This window comes from Pholcus phalangioides, unplaced genomic scaffold (assembly GCF_987345545.1).
Source record: "Pholcus phalangioides strain wild (caught in Gottingen) unplaced genomic scaffold, Ppha-v1.0 ptg000009l_1, whole genome shotgun sequence".
In the NCBI taxonomy this organism is placed as follows: domain Eukaryota; kingdom Metazoa; phylum Arthropoda; class Arachnida; order Araneae; family Pholcidae; genus Pholcus; species Pholcus phalangioides.
Genome location: NW_028301602.1, coordinates 45,459,724 through 45,478,543, shown reverse-complemented (window position 1 = coordinate 45,478,543; position 18,820 = coordinate 45,459,724). Strand labels below are relative to the sequence as shown.

At 40.1% G+C, this 18,820-nt stretch overlaps 2 protein-coding genes across 3 annotated transcripts in view; both read right to left on the bottom strand.

Moving 5' to 3' along the window:
• The window catches only part of LOC149083183 (retinal-binding protein-like), a 32,032-nt gene extending 25,401 nt beyond the window's left edge, over window positions 1-6,631 (bottom strand). The window contains exons 1-3 of the mRNA XM_089236355.1: window positions 6,114-6,631; window positions 3,065-3,136; window positions 761-836 (exon numbers count right to left, since the gene is read on the bottom strand). Of these exons, the coding sequence (XP_089092481.1) occupies window positions 761-836; window positions 3,065-3,121 (133 nt within the window). The 5' untranslated portion in view covers window positions 3,122-3,136; window positions 6,114-6,631. The remainder of the gene's footprint in view (window positions 1-760; window positions 837-3,064; window positions 3,137-6,113) is intronic.
• Window positions 6,632-10,840: 4,209 nt separating this feature from the next.
• Window positions 10,841-18,820, bottom strand: part of LOC149083181 (retinal-binding protein-like) — a 47,420-nt gene continuing 39,440 nt past the window's right edge. For both annotated transcript variants that reach the window (XM_089236353.1, XM_089236352.1), the window contains exon 13: window positions 10,841-10,948. In XM_089236353.1, the coding sequence (XP_089092479.1) occupies window positions 10,842-10,948 (107 nt within the window). In that variant the 3' untranslated portion in view covers window position 10,841. The remainder of the gene's footprint in view (window positions 10,949-18,820) is intronic.

Here is an 18,820-nt window from a genome sequence, read left to right as displayed (position 1 = left end):
TTGAGTGATTATTCTGGAGCACTGAAATGATGATAAAAATTAAATTTTTTTAGTTCTTAAAAAAAATGGATCATACCAGTATTTTGATACCTCATCTCTGGGCTTTCGCTCGCAGAAATATGTCACTCAGAATTTGCGTTGTAAAATTTTCATTTTCGTTTAGCGATCGTACTTCTATTTTTCATTTCGGTTGAGAAAAAAAAAATACATAAACTATTTCGTGGTTTGTTTATATTATGGTACCGCGTGTCTTGGCATCTCGTGCTTAGATTTGATACTGTCGTGAAGACAAGACTCAGCAAAAATGCCAAAAAATTTATTCAAGCGTGTGCATTGATTTATAGTTGTTGCAGCTGGAATCAATGAGTGAGTAATTATTCAATGCATTTTTTTTACCAAATCTCAAAACATGTTTAAAAAAGTATCTTCTTTTTTAGTTTCGTTTTTGAATTAATTTTCAAAAAAAAGAGTAAAGTCAAATTTAAATGTTAGCCACAGCCGAAAAGGTCATTTAATAATAAGTATAAGGATTCATAGAAATTAATTAAAGGATAATTAATGTAATTAATTACAGAAAAAACCTGAATTTTCCAACAGATAAAAAACGAATTCCGAAGTGGTGCTGGAAGATAAGTCGCATTGCTCTGGGGGGTGCAGTAACTATTTTCACGTGATTATTCGCTTATACTGCTCAAGTGGCAGATACGTGACACTCCAGCACTCTGATTTTATAGAATATCAAAAATAGAAAATGACTTACCTCTTAAGAATCTTAGTATTCGGGGTTCGTCTCTGGCTTCGTCAGCTCCATGAAGTTCCGTTATTCGTTGCTTCATCTGTGAATCGTAATTGTAATATACGTAAAATTATCACTTGAACTGTTTTAAAAATGCCTAATATCAAAATATCAGAGAATTTAACAATCATTTGATAAGCTTCTAGTCTCTCTTAGTCAAACTTGATTTGTCAAACGAAAATTTTAAATAATACCGTTGATTTTTAAAAGCTACTTCACCCTAGAACAGAGGTCTTAAACCTTTTTCTAGCCGCGAGCACTGCCTGAACCCATCATGAGAAGAAAAGAGCACCTTTATGGGGTTAATTCACATACAAATCCATGAAATCAGGATAATTTCAATTCTTGAATCCAATCTGCACAAGCTGTTAAATTGGGATGTTGATTAAGTGCTCGCGAGCACGATATCGTACACGAGCATCGAGCACTCTGGGTGCTTCAGAGAGCACTGTAGTGCTCACGAGGAAAGGGTTGAAGATGCCTGTTCTAGAAATACCGAGCGGTCATTTTGACCGGTGTTGGAAAATTTCGTTGCTTAACAGATTTTAAATATACTATGGATGCATTTTTTAGGAAATAAAATTATTCATTCCCTCTTCTGAAACTAGGATATAGAATCGTTCGCGTTCCGTTACTTTAATTCAGGCGTGAGCAAACATACAAGGTGTTTCAAAAAAATGAACTAATTTCTAAAAATGGTAGAAGTCATTGAAATTATTCATTTTTTTTGTCTTACAAATACTTGTTTAAAAATATGGCACGAAGGTGCCAGAGTGTTCTAGAGCAGAGGTTCTCAACCGGTGCTCCGCGGCGACTCGAGGAAAATAAAATGAATCAGTAAATTTGATAGATAAATAAGAGAGGTCTACAAGGTTCTGCCATAAACATTATGTACAAAAAAGGGCTCCTCGAATCAAACAGGGCTCCGCCATAGAGTAAGTATGGAGTAAGTATGCCTTTTTAAGTATGGCAGGGCTCTGCCATACTTAAAAAGGCTCCGCGAGTCAAAAAGGTTGAGAACCGCTGTCCTAGAGCATAAAGCCAAGGAGGTGAATCACATTTTATTTTTGACAAAGCATCTTGCGGTAGCAGTCCCATTTCGATGTGTCAAAGGGTCACCTATGTGGGGATGGAAGTTGTCTAGTGACTTTAGATTCCGTATTTTATCGGACGGAACCCTTGTTTTATCATTTCGGCTCATTATACAATTACACGTAAATGATTAGTGACACAAAATGGTTTGCCTATTCCAACAACTTGAAAACAAAAGCGACAAAACTGTAACAACACCTCGCATTCTTCCTGTTGGTGAATGGAGTATTAGCTTCAAACGTAAAATTTTCTTTACTTAAAGGATCCTTTGCGCATATGCAAAGCTACGCATTTTAGGATTAAAAAGTTTCCTAACAAAGCTGAGTTGGGTTGATGAGATTTTGTTGTGAGCAGTTTTAGCTTTACACTACAGCGTTGCACACAGATACCGATTGAAATTTGCTCCTAAGAGTAGGATTGCAAAGCCATTGCCATCTAATGTGTACGTAAATTCTGAACTGATTATTCGATTTTGTTGCTAAAACTTAACCGAATTTACGTGATTCTACTGACATGTCTGACCGCGTATAAGGAAGCATATTACTGTATGAACGTAAAATATTCGAAACCAGGCGGATCCACTTCCGATGAGATAAATGTTTTGAAAGCCTCTTGATATATTTTTGGCCAAAATATCTTTGGTTAAATTGGTTTATGAATTCTGGTGGTTAAGTTTTATGGTGCCAATCTTAATTTTCCCCATGCTGTTAATATTAGGAACCGAAGGCTTCACTGTCTCCAGTCTTGTGGGTTGATCTACTACTGCTACTAAACCACACATGCACCTCGTCCATATTCCTCTGCGGAACTTCTAACGAATCGGTACTTTTTGGTATGTGTGTGTACGTGTAGTGAACCTAACGGGAAGTTTGTTTCTGTGCAATGCTTGTTATGTGTTGTGCTGCCCTCTGCCATCAATTTCTCTAACTATGAGTGAAATGTAATGATTGTACCGTTGTAGGCCTGTGTTGCGAGACCTTTTTACGGGGAGATCGGCTCGAATTCGGGAACCGCAGAAAACCAACTTCAGCCGACCACCACTCTGGCGACTGTGGGGTTCGAATTCAGGTCCTCGCGATGCGAGTCCGTCACTATGACCACTCGACCATCACAGCGTCTCTTTGGTAACACGAGAAATAATAATAATAAAAAGAGAAAAAGTCAATAAATAATTACTTGATTGAAGCTGATGAGCTCGCCATCGGTCAAATGTTTGGTCACGTGAAAATCCATGTCCAACAGATAAATCTGTCACAATAAAAGAAATTTTCACAATCACTGTTTGATTCGGATTTAAAATGACCAGTGCCCGGGTGTCGATGACATTTGCATTTTTGTGCAGTTTTTCACAATGAAGGACTTTTTTTTCAAGTTTTAAGGTATGTTTTTGCACATTTTAATCAAGTTTTTTTTTTTCAGTTTTCAATTTTTTTTGAGAATAGGTTAAAAAATTGTAAATAATAAGCAATGGATAATTATGAAAAAAAACTCAGCAATATTTTTTTTTTTTTTAAAGATGCATTACTTTCATCACTTAAATCAGTGGTTTTAACCCTTTTTCTCCGCTGCGACCCAAAACCAATGCAACTAGCTTCGTGACCCATTGGACTGTTTGTTTTTCGAAATTAGTGAAATCAGTGACTCAATAAGTGCATTTAAAACAGAACCATAAATGAAGTTTTACGACTCATCTAGGAAGTCCCTGAGAGTCAAGTTTGGGCCGTTACCCATAGATTACGACCCCTCTCAGAAGCCCCTGCGAATCAAATTCGGATCGTGACGGTGACCCATAGCTCAAGAATCTCTGGCTGCAAGTGGATTCGAACAACCTCTCTCGGACGGCTCTGCGAATCAAATTCGGATCGTGAGACATAGCTCAAGAATCTCTGGCTGCAAGTGGATTTGAACGACCCATCTCGGAACTCCCAGGAACCCAAATAGATTGAGAGCCCCCTGACTTAAACTTTATATTTTTTTATAGCAGGGTCACCCTTACCAGACGCGGGGCCCCGAGCGAAAATAATAGCGGTGTCAGAATCGTCTTAATAATTTCGGGGTCCTAGCCCGAATTTATATACTCTGGGGAAGATGGGAATGATCATACAAAAATTAATTCACTATTATAGAATATACAGGGGTCTGCTGAAAAATACCCATACAAAAAATATAGACACAATGAAATTAATTTTAAAAAAATGAAAATCATTGGAAATTCAGATCGATAAATTGTAAATAAGAAAAATAATTGACAGAGATAATTCCAGCACCCATTGCGATTCCTACGAAACTTTGGGAAAGCTCGCCTTCACAAAAAACTCTTCAAGTGGAGTGTGGAGACGCATTATCATAATTTTTTTTTTAGAAATATAACGTGATCTTCACTTTAATAACATAAGAACGCAATAGAGCAGGGGGTACACAACCTTCGGCCCTCGAGCCAAATGCAGCCCGCCGAGGTGTCCCGGTAGAAAATTAACAATCGGGCTGACCATAGTCTCTTCGATAAAAATACGTGCAATCAGGATCCATACGAGTTATCACAAATATCACCTAAAACGCTGTCAAAGGCAAGTCCTGAAGGCCAATTATAGGCAAAACAAATTGTCAAATGCAAGTAAAGTTGCCATTTATAGCCAAAAAGAATTATCGAAGGCAAATATGTAATTGTGCTTAATTTTCTGCAAAGATTTTTACTCTATGATGCTGTGATTGCCAGTATGAGTCAAATCGGCTTCTTGGCCATTTTTCTCTCAGGCTCGTAATTTTAACCATAGTAACTAACGTTAGTGAAACGATTAAAACATTTCCATGACCTATTGAAAAAGACATAGGTTGTTGGCAAGGTTTCTATATAGAATATATTTTTGCGCGTTGTACTATTGTTAATTTACGGCATACAAACATCAACTATTAAAATTTGAAGCAAACTTGGTAATTTAACTAATATTATTGCTCATAAAATATTTATTAATAACATATCATATTGACTTTTTCTGTGCGACACGTTAATCACAAACCGGTCACCAATTTCCAATGGAAGAACCACAATAGTTGTATTTTTTATTTGATAGGTGGCAGCAGTGATTCCAGTTCAATGATGTGTTTCTTACATGTAATATATAATATACTGTGATTTTTAATATTTTCTAGAAGGCATGTTTTTACCGATGAAATTTTATTTTTACCCGTTATTGATTACGGGCAAAAGTAATTAAAAAAGACACAATTTTTCATGATGACAATGATTCAAGTTTACTAAATAAGAACGTTTAGAGTCTGAGAATGAGAATGTTTCCGCATACAGAGATTTTTTTGCTGCGAAGAGAAAAATTTTCAGTTATTCTCTGAAGGTATAAATAAATAATTAATAAATAAAAAATTAATTAATATTTATTTATATTTATAAATATTTAATAAATAAATAAATAATAAGAACAATATGTATATTCCTATTATTCTATAGCATGTTATTGGAGCTAGATGCTGCTGTGGGGACACTTTTTTTTAGATAAACATTCAAAAATTTGTTTGAGTTCTGTAGAACAGCCTCATTATCATCAAGGGTTCCGCGGAACAGCCTTATCAAGGGTTTCGTGAGAAGCATTACGTTGGAAACAACTGCGTTGTAACGGCAGTTGCAATGTAACGCCTAACAATAGCTGAATAAAAGCATTCAGCTTAAAGGAAAGAAAAAAAACCCTGTTTTTTATAATTGGGAAAAGAAAAAAATGGAATGATTTTCATCACTTTTTGCAACACCAATTATGTGGGAAAGAGAAACAGTTATCCCATTTTACCACCCGTCCCGTTCAATCAAACGGGATGTATGGTTACCGTAACGGGCTTGTTTTCGAATATAGTTATCATTTGGTTATTGTTAAACCCCCTCCTTTTGGTTATTGGGGAAACCCCCTCCCCAGTCCCAGTGTGATCACATTAAGCGTCGTGGACTATATAATGTTTAAAATGAATTTACGTGTGATTTTCGATACTGTAAAATAAGTTTTCTCTTTAACGAAATTTGAAAAAATTTGTCTTTTTTTTTTTTTAATTTTAACAACATTTATTTTTTTTTAGTTTCTAGGGAACTTTTTATGGTAATTTTTTGTTTTTTTTTAAGGTCAACAACATCCGGGCTTTGCTCATGGCTCACTTTTGCTGGTCAATACCCGAGAAATATTCACGAAACATCAGGTGAAAAAAGAAAGAACAGTAAATAACTCACCACGAGAAATCAGCCGATGTTCTGACTGGGACACTCATCAAACTTGACACGGCAATCAGACTCGGCAAATCGCCAAGTAAGTAGTAGCGATATTCTGATGGAAAGAAGAAAGTTATATTTGCTTGATTAATATTAACTTCTTTTTTTATCGCACATCCCTGAAGAGTCCTTTGAAAACTGTTTTCTGTTTTTCTTCTTCTTTTTAAGGACGTATAATCTTCACGAATAAGAAGAGGAAAATTTTATACGCAATTCCACAAGAAGTTCGAACTTGGCGAGAGGAAAGGTTTGAAAGCGGAAAGAATTGCAATGTAATTTCGTAGATAAGCCAGTTTTGCGCTTTTTTCGTTTTTTTCTTTTAAAAATTGCACGACACACCATTCTTCCTTAACCAGCTTTTCTTTTTTTCCCTTTTTTTTTGTATCAAGCTCGTTTTTAGTCGACATCGTAGTTATAGAGATGGTGACGGCCAAGCGGAGACGACGAGCCGTTTCCACTGCCTCGTTTGAGCGCGTTATAACGATTATCGCGCGCCGTAACGTTCAAGGTCCTTTCCTGCTGGATATCAGACGGAAGGTCGACGGCACGTGATCGCTATCGTCATCCTAAACTCGTCGTCGGGTCGAGGTGTTGAGATGCTTCGGGAATCGACGTTACGTTATTTAAGAACCCCGATTACATAACGATAACATCAATAATGATCAGTCTTGTGGGTTACGTCACATTCGTGAATTTTTTTTTTTTTAATCATTTTTTTATGGAACTGATAGGACCGCATGTGAAACCCAAGTGCACAAGACAGAATTCATTTGTTCCAAAAAGGGAATAATAAGCTAGATATTTTTACGCACTTAACTTTACTTGTATACGGGGTACGGAATTTCGCTTCCGACATTTCGCCCTTCCCATTTCACCTGCCCTGACAGTATGAGTGACCGAATGAGCAACCCAGTAAGTGACTGACTGAGTGAATGATCAAGTGATTGGGTGAGTGACAGTATGAGTGGCCATATAAGTAAGTTAGTGACTGTATGAAGTGACCACTCCCCACTCTCACTTGGTCTCTCATACGACCACTCACGCTAACTTTTTCATTCATTCCCCCATTTAATCTCCCCCATTTAAACATCACTCTCCCATTTAATTAGTCACTCATATGGTTACTCACGCATTAACTTGGTCACCCATATTGCCACACACTTGGTCACCCATATTGCCACACACTTGGTCACCCATATTGCCATTCACCCACTCACTTGGTTACACACTTGGCCACTCGGCCATTCACCTTTCATTTGGTGAGTCATATGCTGCTCGCTCACTCCACTCACTTACTGGACTAGGCACGGATCCAGAAGGTGAGTGATCGTTCCTCCAAAGAGCCCAGTTAAATGGGAAAAATAGGTCTTTGTAAAACATGGGACAGTCCATTGGGCTGTCCCATGCAATCCACCCTCCTGACACACCACCTGGGTCTGCACCTACTCTAGGCTAGAATTCGGTGAGCTTTTTTTCCTTGCTGTTGGTGTTTTAAGGCATGTGGCTATCTCAACATCATGAGTCCCCGGGCAAATTGATGTTTTGGGGCCCCATACGTAGCAAGAAGTAACAGCTTACACATTTATGTACTAACATTTGACAATAATTGTACCAGATGTCATCATAGAGGTCCCCCTATGGATAGCAGGCCTCGGACCATGCCACCTGGGTCCGTGGGTTAGGATGGCCCTGATTCTATGGGCAGCTTTGCTGGATTCCGAAAGTAGTAACATTTTCTCCCACACCATATTTCATTTTAAACCTTTTTTTCTTTATAGCTTTTCGTGCCTCCCCCTCCCTTCACCACTTGTCGGGGCTCCCCTTTCATCTAATATTCACCCGTGCCTCCCCCTCCCCCCCGGAATATCCCAGGACCGTAAAGGACTAATCTGAGAACCATCACAGTGGTAAGATGCTCATCTTCCACTATGAAGGTTACCGTCAAGGTCCACGGGTTCGAATCAAGGGCATAGAACGTCAGAAAACATCTTTACCTACCGAGCCTAGGGCGACCACCGATAGATGGCGCCTTCATTTCCCGCCCAGTGAATTGCCGTATGGCGATATATGATCGGAGTACGGTAAAGTAGCAGTCTGAGAACAGCTGCTTAGAGTCGCATTCTATTCATTTGATCATTTTTGACGCACCACGATCATTTTCTGCACACGCGGGCTAATTAGACCGGGACCTACAATTTATTGCCGATTCCGACAGACTTGTTTTTTTATACTCATCGAGAGGTTGGTGCGCTAACCCCTCGGTGTCGGACTCGCTGCGGTGGCAGTATTTTTCTGTGGTCATGCCACCGTTTGTGTTGTACCCCTGTGTCAGGAAAGTTTCTCACAAGGTCGAACTCGCGCCACCTCTTAACATCCTTTGGTGCTTTGGGCGAGTATCTTATCTACCTGGGCTACCACGCCCAAGAGGAGATAGGATGATCTTAAAGATCTGATGTGGGAGAAAACACGGCCGTTTATGTCAATCCATATACAGGGTGCATAGGAAAGCCCCTTTATTCTGGAACAACTCACGAACCGTCTATCCGAGAGCCATAGTTCCGGTTAGAGAAAATATCCAAATAACGCGTAGACTTCAGATACGTCATCCACATTGCAAGGGATTGTATAGTCATTGAAATAAAAAAAAAGTAACTTTTTATATGAGCAGCCTGTACCGCAAAAAACCCAATAAAAAAGTTATTGCCCTGTCTCTTTTGAGGCCAATAAAAATGAAAAAAAAAATTCCATGCCAAAAAAAGTGCAACATTCGCCTAGATATTTTAATTCGAAAATCGCTAAAATTGAAGGGAAGAGAAGAATAAACTAATGGACAGGCTGTGATACTACGCTTCATACGCTTTTCTTTCCCTCATTTTCATGGTTTTTTCGAATTCAAATATCTAAGCGAATATTGCGCTTAAAAACAGGCTGTTGGCTCAGGAAAACAGGTTTGTTGGGCTCAGGAAAATGCAGGGAAACAACTTCTTAACTGGCTTTTTTAGGGTGTGACCAAATTAAAAGGGAATTTCTTTTTACATTAACTTTTTCCAATTGTTTTCTTTTTCTTTAACAGAAAATAATCGCAACAGGAAATTGTTAAAAATCGAGCTACTTTCGGAAGTATCTTTATGAAATTTTCACGACATTCGAGTGGGAATTTTAAACAAGTCGCACTAAATATCTAATAATTTAATCATGAGAAAATAGAATTGATATTCTCTGCGCGTGCGCACTTTAAAATCAATTACTCAAAAAATGTTCATATCTCATCGAATATTAAATTTCTTACTTGAAATTTCTTCACAGTATGTCTCACTTATTGTGTCAACAATTTTCTGTAAGTTTCGTGAAAATTGGTTGAAAACTCCGCATGTTATAAGCAGAAAACATGCGATGAAAATTAGAATTTTCAGAGGAAACATTCATATTTTCGTGAAATACTTTCAAGTTTTACATTGAAAAATGTCAGCTAAAATATTTGTAAAAATTACAAATTGTTTGAAGCTTTTGCTGATACAGGGTGATTAAAACCAATTTTTTCCTCATTCAACTTTCATGGTCCCCCCCCCCCCCAATGCACTCGTGACTAAATTTTCACTGGAATTGTGAGTACAAGCATAGTATTCACGTGATCGAAATTTTCGAACAATCCATCTACTATTTTTCTAAAAAAACTCGAAGGAAAATCTCTGAATTTCAAAGTGTGCTGTGCACTGACCTATGGCTATTCAGAGTGATTCTTTAATTCGCTTGGTCGCATTTTACTGACAAACCGTTGATCCTAGAGGCATACTTCCAATTAGAATGAATTTCAAAATAACGTGTAGTACTCAGGCACGTCATTCATATTTCTATGGGTCGTATTGAAATGAAAAAAAAAATTATGCGGTCGGACACCCTGTCCCAAATAAACCCTTTTCGAAAGTTGTTGCCCTGTCTCTCCCGAGATAAAAAAAAAAAACTTCACGTTTTTAAGTGCAATATTCACTGAGATATTTGAATTCAGAATCACTAAAAAGAGGTGGTGAACAGCATAATGAGCTTTTCTGTTAGTTTATGCTGTTCCTTCCGATCTTTTTCTGCTACTTTTTAATTCAAATATCTCAATGTGTATTGCCCTTAAAAACATGGATTTTTTTTGTTAACCTCAGGAGAGACGTTTCAACTTTCGTTTTCAGACGACGTTTCAGACGACAACTTTCTAATTGGGTTTTTTGGGACAGGGTGGGCGTATAATTTTTTTTAGGGCAATAGTTATACGACCCCTTGCAGCATGAATGACGTATCTGAGGTGTACACGTTATTTTGATACTTTTTCTAATTGGAAGTATGCCTCTAGGATCAACAGTTTGCCAGTAAAATGCGGCATGGAAAATTAACGAATCGCCCTGTGCAGTGTACTTTAAATACGAACATTTGCGCCTACAGTCGGCACGAAAAAAATTGCACACGAACCCCCCCCCCTTCTCCCAGGCACACACATAAAGGTTGGGAATCACATTCTCATGTGAGTAAAATCAATTATTAACCAGCAGTATATCAATCGAGTAATTTATTGATTGTTTCCAAAGAACAGAAAAACACTTTATAAGTAATACGAATTTTTCTCGAGTCGAACAAATTTATTGGTACAATGTATAACAAATCAAGAAAGAACACACGGGGAATTAACGTTGACTATGGATGTGTCTATGAAGTGACGCATATTTTCTGTCCATCGGGTTTCACTATGTCAGCGCGAACGTAAAGCTCTTTGGATCTCAACCAGCTGAACGAGTTGTCGAAGACGATCGTATCTGCAAGTAAAAAAAAATCCACAATATCCACCTATTACTCCGTTCACATCTCAGCCAAAACTGGCTATCAATGAAATATATATATATATTTGATTGATTTGTGTTTATTGCATGTTAAAATGTCCCTTAAGAGTTGTCACGACCCCCGAAGTCGATTTTTCAAAAAATGTGTGTGTTGATCGGTTAATTTGTCTTCTTAAAATAAGAAAAAGAAATAATGAATTATAGCGTGAATGTTTCATAATGTGTTTTTTCAAGAAAAACAAAGTGACTTTCGAGAGTGAGTTTAAAAGTCACTTTGCTTGAAGGAACACTTTTTTCAAAGTGACTTTGCGTTTTTTTCTTGAAAAAACACTTTGAATGTGATTTTCTCAAATTGCAGTTTTTCAGCTCATGCGCAAGCTTGGGGGAAAAAATGAATAAAAACTGCTCCGCACCAAAAATTCTGAAATTTAGCAGAAACGTTAACTTGACGGGTGTGTTAGTGAAATACACATCAATGGACTAATGGAAAGTACATATATATGTTAAAAAAAAGTTCTGAATTTTTAGATTTTTGAAATTTATATATATTTTTTGAAAGTTTAAAAATTCATGAAATACCAACGAATAGTCAAGTACATTTTACTAACGAATTTCGAATAGAAATTTCTGTAAAATTTCAGAATTTTCGATGTAGAAGTTTTTTTTTTAATCTTACGAATGTAGATTAGTAAAAAAAGACCACTATCTGAAAAAAAAAATCGTGTTATAGGGGTTTTCCTTGTGTATACTGCGTGATTCCATCATCCCCTTGTCGCAAATTACTGGCGAACCGTTGAACCGTATGTAAATAACGTGTAGAGCGCCATTCATGTAGCAAGGGGTTGTATAATTATTATTGTTACGTCGCGCCGCCGGGTCACTCGTCGAACCTCTTCTCACCAGACCCGTCCCGTCGCGCGGATCTCTCCAGGGTTCTTCGCCGAGGACTTGAACATGGGTAGACAATCACACGAACGAGGATTCGAGAACAAATACTCGCTTTTATTTACATGAGCTGCTAAAACTACTGCTAAACTAGAGCAGCCTTCCGAACGTCTTCTCCCTTCGCGTTCTACTTTCCGAGTTCATTTTGAATCTCGTTCTTCTATTATCACAATCGCATGCCACGCGAACCTTGCATGCGTTAACCAAGCCTCTTCAAATTCTACCCTTCGTAACATTGCCCCCCTCCTCGAAAGTTGCACGTCCCGGGCAATTCAGTCCTCAAATTGGTGAGTCCTCCATAGTCCTTATGGTAATAAGTAAGTCTGATGACATAGACAACCTTGAACTTCAGAGTCCTTTGAATCCACATCACGATGATGTCTAGTCTCTTCCTAAGACGACGGCGTCCTTCCCATGAGGTCTGAAGTTTCGGACACCGTTTCTTCCTGACACGGTGACGTCTTTTCCATGAAGTGTGGAGTTTCTGACATCCTCTTTTCCGACGTCTCAGACATCCTCCTTTCCATCGTTTTGGACATCCTCCTTTCCATCGTTTTGGACATCCTCCTTTCCATCGTTTTGGACACCCTCCTTTCCGGAGCTTCGGGCACCACCCTTCCTGTCGTTTCGGACGCCTTTCTATCCGTCGTTTCGGACGTCCTTCTTTCCTGCGTTTCGGATTCCAAAGCCAAAGTCTCTCTCCTTGAAGTCGTGAGATGGGGCCTTCGCATCGTAACAAACTCTCATCTTCTCGGGGCCGATGTCAATCCTGTCTCTGGCGATTCGATGCACATCCTCAAGGTGCTCCTGGAATTCCTCGCGGTATTCTTCCATACGAAGAGGAGCATCTTGCGGTCGCCCAAACAGCAGGTCACTCGACAGCCGAAGATCCCATCCTATAATCATCTGTGACGGTGAGAATCCACTGCCCTCGTTGACGGCACTCCTATAGGTCAGCAAAAGCAGCAGTAACTTCGAGTCCCAATCTTGTTCGTATTTCGACACGAACGAGAGGTGATTCAGAAGGGTCCTGTTGAATTTCTCCACCATCCCATCGGATTCCGGATGAAGCGGAGTAGAACGCGTCTCTTCCATTCCCAGAAGTTTGCACATCTCAAGGAACACCGCTGACGAAAAGTTTCGACCCTGATCGGAATAGATCATCATGGGGACTCCGAATCGAGACACCCAATTCCGCACCAACACTTGTGCTAGAGTCTCGGCCTCCTCATCGGGAACAGGAAATGCTTCCGTCCAATTGGTGAAACAGTCCATCACCACAAGTACAGACTTGTTACCATCGTGGGTTTCAGGTAACGGTCCTAAGATGTCTAAGGCAACTCTCTTGAATGGCGCACAAACGTTGTAGCGTTGAAGTCGGCCACAAGTCCACTTCGGAGGTCTTTTCCGGGTGGCACAGGTGTCACAGTTTTCACACCACTTCTCCACATCGGTCCTGAAGTTGTCCCAATAGTATCGCACACGAATCCTCCGTATCATTCTGGTGATGTCGAAATGCCCATCAGTCGCGTTTCCGTGCGACCCTTTCAAAACTTCTTTCACACGGCCTTCGGGTATGATTAGTTGCCATCTGAAAGTCTTTCCAGCCTCTGACTCCCAACGGCGGTAGAGCATGCCGTTCCTCATCTCTAAGGAGTCCCAGAGGGCCCAATATCTCTTTGTGGTCGGACTGGAAGAAACGACGTCTTGCCACCCTGGTCTGTTCTCAGTGGATTCCTTCCAGTGTATGACCACTCGTACGTCCGGATCTTCCAGTTGTGCCTTTCGAGTGTGCTCGTCACTCCAAGGAGCGTCACTTAAGTCCTGAGACTGTAGCTGCCTCACAATAGGTTCTGCAGACCTGTATTTCCTTTCTACCTTGAGACAATGACGGCAGTTCCGTGGGCATGGTTTCCTCGATATGGCAACAGCATCTCTCCGCGATGATCCCTCACGATGCTGGATCCTTCTCAAGAGAACGGCTCCGATTCCACCATCGTCCATGCTCCCGTCGGGGATTCCTGCTTCTGGAACAGCCATCACTTTCCGCTGAAGGACTTCGTCGTCACAACCTCCAAGTAGGACGACGTTTTGCTCTTTCATTGTAGACAACTGGTCACTCCGAATGTCCAAAGAGAGTCCATGCTTCTTCAGGAAGTCCAGTCCGAGGATGCCCGTGTCCTGGATGTCGGCTGCGAAGACGGCATGACGATAGGTGACCGAGACCAACCTCGCTGAGACTTCCAACTTTCCACGCACAGTCACCTTCTCTCCCGTGACTGTCTGTAGAGTCAACGACGGTGCCACGTACAGAATTCGCTGCTGGAATCTTCGATCCAGGTCTCTCCAAACGATTCTGACGTTGACTTCAGGGTCGATGTCCATCTGGCATGGAAACTCAATTTCCTTGCACAGTCTACGCTTCCCACCATGCCGCTGTGAGCCATGGTACACTCGACTTAATGCGCTTTCTTCACAAGCAGCGGCGATGGTTTGCCTCACACCGTTGACAATATCCTCCTTGAGAGCAGCGATGGATGTGTTGACAACGGCGATATTGGACTCCATGCTAACTTTCATCTGGGCCATCATATCCATCAGCTGCTTGAACTGTTCTCCCGTCTCGTTCTTCTCCATACTTCTTGTCTTGACCATTCAAGTCCTTGCAGCGTCGCTCTTCTGACACCAGTTTTGTTACGTCGCGCCGCCGGGTCACTCGTCGAACCTCTTCTCACCAGACCCGTCCCGTCGCGCGGATCTCTCCAGGGTTCTTCGCCGAGGACTTGAACATGGGTAGACAATCACACGAACGAGGATTCGAGAACAAATACTCGCTTTTATTTACATGAGCTGCTAAAACTACTGCTAAACTAGAGCAGCCTTCCGAACGTCTTCTCCCTTCGCGTTCTACTTTCCGAGTTCATTTTGAATCTCGTTCTTCTATTATCACAATCGCATGCCACGCGAACCTTGCATGCGTTAACCAAGCCTCTTCAAATTCTACCCTTCGTAACATTATCAATATATAAAAATTAACTTTTTATACCATCACCCCGTCCTCGAAAACCCAAAGAGAAAGTTAATGCCCTGCCTCTCTCTCCTGTGGCAAAAAAAAAAAAAAAAAAAAATGCGTTTCTGAATGAAATATTAGCAGAGATATTTGGATTCTAAAATCGGGTAACCGTTGGGAAATAACAGCATAAACTAACGGACAGCACATATTTTCCTCGTTTATGCCGTTCTTCCGGAACTTTTCTCCGATTTTTGAATTCTAATATCTCTGCAGATATTGTGCTTGGAAACGTGGAGTTTTCTTTATTGGCCTCAGGACAGACAGGGTAACCAAATTTCCAATTGAGTTTTTCGGCGGGACAGGATATCCGTGTGAAAAGTTAAATTTTGTTAAATTTGAATAAAACTATACAACCCCTTTCAACGTGAATGACGTATATCTGAGTTCTACACGTTATTTAAATCCTTTTTCCAATTGGAAATATGCCTCCAGGATCAACGTTTCGCCAGTAGAATGTGGCAAGGGTCATTATGTAATCATTCTGCATTTGCAATGTACAGTAGTTCATTACTTCTTAATTTTGAAAAAAAAAAACAAATTAACAAAATTATTTATTCGCAATTTGATTTACAATTGAATGAAATACACATTTTTGAAACATCTACTTAAGGTAGTCGTGACACCCCCTTAAAAAAGTTATATTATAACTAATTAATTCGAGTCGATATCTTCATTGAGTAAAGTCAGATGCGCGCATGTGCACCTCAAGCCTTAACTTGAAAAAAGATTCATTAAAAACTTTCAAAACCGTTGGAAATTAGATACACACATATGTGTAGGGAAGAGGTCAATTACTTATCTCAAGCAAGTAATAAGTGTTTAATTATGAAAATGGAGTGAACGTGAATTTTTGATGATGTCTACATGAGAGGAAAAAAACTGCATCAAATACACACGAATGCGAAACATCCGATCAATGGATCGTTTGCGTGTTCGGACTCTCAGCCACCTCGTTGGGCATTTTGCTTGTTGTGGCGTTGTATTTGTATTAGCTCTGACGGGAAATGCTTACGCTTGTATTCCCAATGACGGTGTATAATGGTAATAACAATGCCATTATATGTGGTAATGGTATGGCCACTACCACAATAGTAGGTACTACTAAACGCACAGGCACTTCGTTAGCATTCCTCTGGAGTAATTTATACGAATTGTTGCCTGTTGGAAGTCTTGTATCACCGAGACAAGCATGATTTATACAACGTAAATGAGTTAGAGCCGCGAACACACGGTCGCACGCACCAATTTGTTATAAATTCGACAGAGGAATGTCAACGAAGTGCATGAGCAGGGTAGCAAGGAAAGTCCGTAGGCCACATTTTACTGGTGAACCGCTTATCCTAGAGCGCATACTTCCCAATTAGAAAAGGTATCCAAATAAGCGTGCACAACTCACAGATGTCATTCATGTTGCAAGGGCTTGTATAGCAATCAAAATATGAAAACTAACTTTTTATACGGACACCCTATCCTCTAATTTTCAATTAGAAAGTTGTTGCCCTGTCTCTTCTACGGCCAACAAAGAAAAAATTCCACGTTTGTAAGTGCAATATTCGCTAAGATATTTGAATTTAAAAGTTTTGGAGAAAAAATTGGGAAAGAACAGCATTAAATTAGAGAAAGAAGCATTGTTCGTAGTTTTTTCTGTTTTCCTTCTCCAATTTTTGAATTCAAATGCCACACTTAGAGACGTGGAATATTTTGGTTGGCCCTCAGGAGAGATAGGGCACCAACTTTCTAATTGGGTTTTTTAGAACAAGGTGTCTGTATAAAAAATTAGTTTTCATATCTTAGTAACTATGCAGTCCCTTGCACTATGAATGACGTATCTGAGACCTGCACGTTATTTTGATACTTTTTCTAGCGGGAAGTTTGTCTCTAGGATCAACGGTTCGCCAGTAATATACGGCCTTACGGACTTTCCTTACTACCCTGTATACTGTTTATGTAAGTATCGTACCGAAGGTCTGCCTGCCCTCTGTGAATGGTGTACAGCAGTGTTTTTCAACCTGTGGTTCGCGGACAAGTTGGTGCCCGTGAGTATTGATTTTTACTACCGGGGAGGGGACACCGCGGTGCATTGACCTTCACTACTGGGGGACCGTAACTTTAAAAAGTTGTGCAGTGGGAAACACAGATGTACGGCATGATTATAGCACCCATTGGATAAGAGCAGAACGTTTGCGTTCCCCAAGAGATACTTATTGTGCGTACGCATATATGCTTACTCGCTTTGACTCGGGGGTGTAAATGATTGCTCCTGACGTTTGTTTTTCTTCTTTTTTTTCTTCCTTCCATCGTTTCCACCATTCGCGTGCAGCCTTCGCCATACAAAATCTGAAGACTGGTCCACATCCGCAGAACTTCGCAGCACGATACGTCTTGAGCGGGCTATTTTAACCCCTTCACGATCGCGGACGTAATATTGCGTCCAAACGCCAGTGGAATAAATTCAAACAAGTTCTAGTGTGTTTTAAGGTTCAGCTGACAAGTTCAACAAGTTCATCCCCCAACTTGTCCACGACCTAAGTAGCGCACCACCCTTTTCAAAAATCTGACAACAATTCCTACAATAATTTCTCCATCATCATCACTATCACGTTCTCGTCTGTGATTGGCTCCGCCGATTTTCTCTCCTCCTCTTTTTCTCATGTTGCTGGGTCATTCTATTTCGACTCATTGTCTTGAACAACGAGTAACTCCCGTTGTATGGAGTATTTTTGCTCTTTTGGTATCTTTCTATTTTTCTTGTCTACTGAAGAAGAAGTTATCTGACACACACCCCCAACAGGTAATTCATTTCTGCTTTGTAATAGCCCTATGAACTGAAGCAATTATTTTTCATTTCCCCTTCCTTTTTCTAACGTGCGAATAGGTTAGGGCGAAGTTACGAGATTTATCGCTGATTTTTCAAATAGAGAGATAATTCAAAATTTTCGCCAAAAGCTTGTACGTGTAGTGGTTAATGGGTTTTGAATTCAAATATATCAGCCAATATTGCACTTAGAAACGCAAAATTTCTGTCGTTGTCTTCAGACAGGGCAACAACTTTCTAATTGGAAATTGGTGGACGGGGGAACCGTATGAAAATTTAGATTTCTTATTTTGTGACATACCGTATTCTCACTCTCAACACTGGTACGAAGTAATTTTAGAACACATTTTGAGCATTTTATAAACTGGAACCGTACCTCTACGATGAACGGTTGATGAGATAAAGGACTTAACACACCCTGTATTTCAAACCACTGCATTTTGCAACAGAACTTTATTTTCACCATTGGTGATTTTTCAGAAATTTAGCGATATTTGGCAACTTTACGTTTTTGGCGATAATTGGATATGTCCCGGGTAGATCCCGATTTTCCGTATTTTCATGAAAGAAATATGGTCGGCTTTTACCATACCGATAGAGAAAGCCGACCTTTTCCTCCAGAGCAGTGGTTCTCAACTGGTGCTCCGCGGGGCTCTTCGGGCTCCTTGTACACTCTCCAGGGGCTCCGCGGCCGCTTGAGGAAAATTAAATAAAACAGTAAAATTGAAAAAATAATTATAAATATTTTTAAGTAGCAAAAAAATAAATCAGGTAACTTTGATGAATAATTAAAAAATGGGCCTACGGGGCTCCGCCATAGAATTTTTTTACTAAATGGGCTCCGCGAGTCAAGGTTGAGAACCGCTGCTCCAGAGGAACTTTCGAGGGCCGCTGCTGCCCACGGGTCGGAGGTTACGCAGTGTGCACCTTCTTCCCTCCCATTATTGATAATAATAATGTAAATAAACAATGTGCACGCGATACGAGTATACAACGGGGGGGGGGGGAGGAGTTA